Below are 3,673 nucleotides of genomic sequence, written 5' to 3'. Positions count from 1 at the left end.
GTTGTATCATCTCTTCTCAGGTGTTCTGGATCCAGACTAAAGCTTGTGCAAAAAACAGAGAAACGAATAGAGACATAATTAGCGTAGCTGCTGTTCTAACCAAGCAAAAATGATTTGTTTAACCCAAACTAACGAATAATAATGTGCATTTGATTAGATATAACTGCAGTAAAAGATTATGACTGCAGTAAAAGATTATGAGATGCATTATTTGAATGCTTGGCCAAAGAGATGTGTCTTTAATCTAGATTTAAACAGAGAGAGTGTGTCTGAACCCCGAACGGTATCAGGAAGGCTATTCCAGAGTTTGGGAGCCAAATGCGAAAAAGCTCTACCTCCTTTAGTGGACTTTGATATCCTAGGTACTACCAAAAGTCCAGAATTTTGCGACCTTAGGGAGCGTGATGGATTGTAGCGTGGTAGAAGACTAGTTAGGTACGCAGGAGCTAACCCATTAAGGGCCTTATAGGCAAGTAATAATATTTTGTAACTGATACGGAACTTAACAGGTAGCCACTAGTAATATCCATACATAACGTTTGATTTATTTTGATTTATTTATTTAGATAAAAGCTATTGCAAATTCAGTTATTTGGGGTCTATAGTCCTCAGCCATGTTTGTAAAGCAATATTTTTTCCTCCTTGACTTGAAAAGTAGCGATTTGTTAGTTTAATCAAATACACTTTAAGAAGAAAATAGAAACATTTTTTTTAATGAGCTAATATCTCACTTAAAAATATTAAAAGGTCAGAACTGCAGTCACAGAATTGAACAGAAATTTGTAAAGCATCATCAGATCTGTAAATGTTCATTCAAGAAGTCAATTATTATGATGTCAAGCAAAATAAATTCTAGTGATTCTGCATCAGTACTTGATGCAAAGTGCGCTCTGTACTTCTTAAATAATTTCTCCAATATTAATTTGGTCTTTTTAATATATACAAAACAATTATTATAAAAATTGTATTATTATCATCAAGTCATTTCAAAGATTTGGAGTGCAGAAAAAATGTATGGGACATTCTTGTGGCTATTGTCAGCTCTACATTTCATATTTTATGCTATTCATGGGCTATTAAGATAAGGATGTCAGAGATGCTTCCTCCAGTTTCTCTGTTCAGTTTATGTCAACTGCTCCACAGGCCTCATCTGAATGTCACCAATCTAGAAATGGGAAAGGAAAAACATTATATAAGAATTTAATCATGAAATTTTAAATACCTACCATACACTGCTAAAACTGATTGTAAACTGCCTATTTACATGAACAATGTCAGCAAACACTAACAGCACAATACTGTTTTCTCCAGTGATGCATAATGCTTACTTGAACATGAGGAGGAGCACTCAGGACATACACCACTGCGTTTGCAATGTCAGCTGCTTGTAGGCACTGTAATATTTAAACATGTAAATGATGACCTTCAACATGTTGTATAGAAAGGAATCAGAATTGGTCTATACCTTTATACTTTTATAAGTAGCAGCAGCTTTTTCTTGGTTTTTACTTAAGAGTCGGTAGGCAAATTCGGTCTCCACTAAACCAGGAGAAATACACTGTTAAAGAGAGAGAACACTTAGTGCCAACAAGTCTTTGTACATGCAGTAATCATATTACATAAATAAAGTGTTCAGCAGAAGCAAATCCTGATCCTCCTGCGCTTACCGTGGCACGTATGTGGGTTTTGGCCTCTCGTAACTCTTGCCTCAAACCTTCTGTGAGAGCCGTCACTGCATATTTGCTGGCGGTGTAGAAGTGTATATCGGCATTGTTGACGAGCCGGTGTCCACTCATGCTAAAACATACAAATATATTAAAAGTTTTGTTGGCCCAGCACAGGCTGGAATCTGAATACAGGCAAAAAGTCTAATAAAACATTCCTGTACCTGTTAATATTAATGATATGACCATCATCAATATTTCGTTCTTTCATGGACTGGTATGCCTCACGGGTGCACACTGACAGGCCAATGACATTCACCTAAACAAAAAGTGAAACTCTTTGTTTCATAAATTTGTCTGAGCGGTTTCAACAGTACTGACTCACTGAACTTAAGATCCATTTCTTTCAAAACCAACGAGTGAACTGTTAATATGAAATTATTGAATATTAGAGTAAAACAAGTTCTTTACTGATCAAGTGAAAAGTTAATTTAATAGCCAAACAAATATATGCTATTTTTCAACAGTATTATCAACACACATTCAAAAAAATTATATTTATTAGTACATAACTATATTCAGGTTGACTTTTTTTTTATAAATACAACAAATTGAAATGTGGATACATGCAATTACAATAAATACCCTTATTTAAAAATAAAAAATTAAAACTTTCAACCAATTGCTTGCAAAATGATTCACTGTTTCGAAGCACTGAAAACACCACAAGGTGGTGACTCCTGCTGGTCAAAACATGTATAAAAACAGCTTTTACAAACACATAGCAAATGTTTTATATATATATTAGGGATGCACGATATATCGGCCACCATATCGGTATCGGCCCATATCGGCTCATTTTTTCTGTTATCGGTATCGGCCTGATAAGAAAATTTGGCCGATATCTTAAAGCCGATAAATAATGCATTATTTCCTTCAGAGACACTTCAGATGCGCGCTGTTCGTTTGCAGCCTTTTGTGCAATTGTACGTTGTAATATTGTGTTTATTTGATGTATATCTGATTTATCTCATATAGAATGCGTTTGGTTAAGTTAAAAGAGCGCTTCAGTTTACCGGTGATCATCTTTAGCTCAGCGCACGCAGCTCAAACAGCAGTGCACAACATTAATAACTATGATTGGGAATGTCGTGTATATAACATTCTAATGAGAACATTATTATAATAAAATGTTGTGAATTCTTTGGGTTTAGTTGCCGTGTTTCAGCGCGTTGTTATGGGAAGAGCGCATCCACAACAGGATCACACAGTCTGACTATAGCATGCAATAACTGCGTCATTTTGTACATATATAAGTTGTAATATTATGTTTATGTTGTATTAATAGTTATAACAAGTCTCAGTTAGCTTAACACAGTACACGTAGCAAGGCTGTTGTTTTTTATTATATAATAAATAAAAATAAAAACAGATAGAATAGAAAATGAATAGAGTAAGCTAGTGTTAGAGGCCTTTTTTGCTTTTGATATTTGTATAATAAATAAAAAGAAAACAAATTCAGTCGTGGTCAGAATTATTGGCACCTTTGGTAAATCTGATCAAAGTGAAAATAAATCTGCATTGTTAATGATTTTGATCTTTTATTTAAAAAAAAATCACATAAATCTAACCTTTCATTGGAGAATAAGAATTTAAAATGGGGGGAAATATCATTATGACATAAATGTTTTTCTCAAATACATGTTGGACAATTATTGGCACCCCAAGAAATTCTTATGAGTAAAATATCTGTGAAGTATATTCCCATTTACAATTTTGAGCATACCAGATTATCAACATGAAATTATCCAGCCATGGCTTCCTGTTTCACAGAAATATAAATAGGAGGGAAAACAAAGGCCAAATTCCCTTAATCATCCATCACAATGAGTTAAACCATATAATACAGTTCTGATGTGCAGCAACAGATAATTGAGCTTCACAAATTAGAAAGTGACTTTAATAAAAAAGCTAGAGCAGTGAAAATTCCCATTTCCACCATCAGGGCA

At 34.1% G+C, this 3,673-nt stretch overlaps 1 protein-coding gene across 1 annotated transcript in view; it reads right to left on the bottom strand.

The window, feature by feature from the left end:
- Positions 1-518: 518 nt before the first annotated feature.
- Positions 519-3,673, bottom strand: part of dhrs11b.1 (dehydrogenase/reductase 11b, tandem duplicate 1) — a 5,814-nt gene continuing 2,659 nt past the window's right edge. Inside the window, exons 3-7 of the mRNA XM_016282306.1 lie at positions 1,889-1,983; positions 1,668-1,797; positions 1,466-1,558; positions 1,329-1,394; positions 519-1,165 (exon numbers count right to left, since the gene is read on the bottom strand). Coding sequence (XP_016137792.1) covers positions 1,124-1,165; positions 1,329-1,394; positions 1,466-1,558; positions 1,668-1,797; positions 1,889-1,983 — 426 coding nt within the window. The 3' untranslated portion in view covers positions 519-1,123. The remainder of the gene's footprint in view (positions 1,166-1,328; positions 1,395-1,465; positions 1,559-1,667; positions 1,798-1,888; positions 1,984-3,673) is intronic.

The sequence above is a fragment of the Sinocyclocheilus grahami genome, unplaced genomic scaffold (assembly GCF_001515645.1).
Source record: "Sinocyclocheilus grahami isolate Dianchi unplaced genomic scaffold, SAMN03320097.WGS_v1.1 scaffold158.1, whole genome shotgun sequence".
NCBI classification, from domain to species: Eukaryota; Metazoa; Chordata; class Actinopteri; order Cypriniformes; family Cyprinidae; genus Sinocyclocheilus; species Sinocyclocheilus grahami.
The sequence above is the reverse complement of the archived record's forward strand: the minus strand, read 5'-3'. Positions and strand labels throughout refer to the sequence as shown.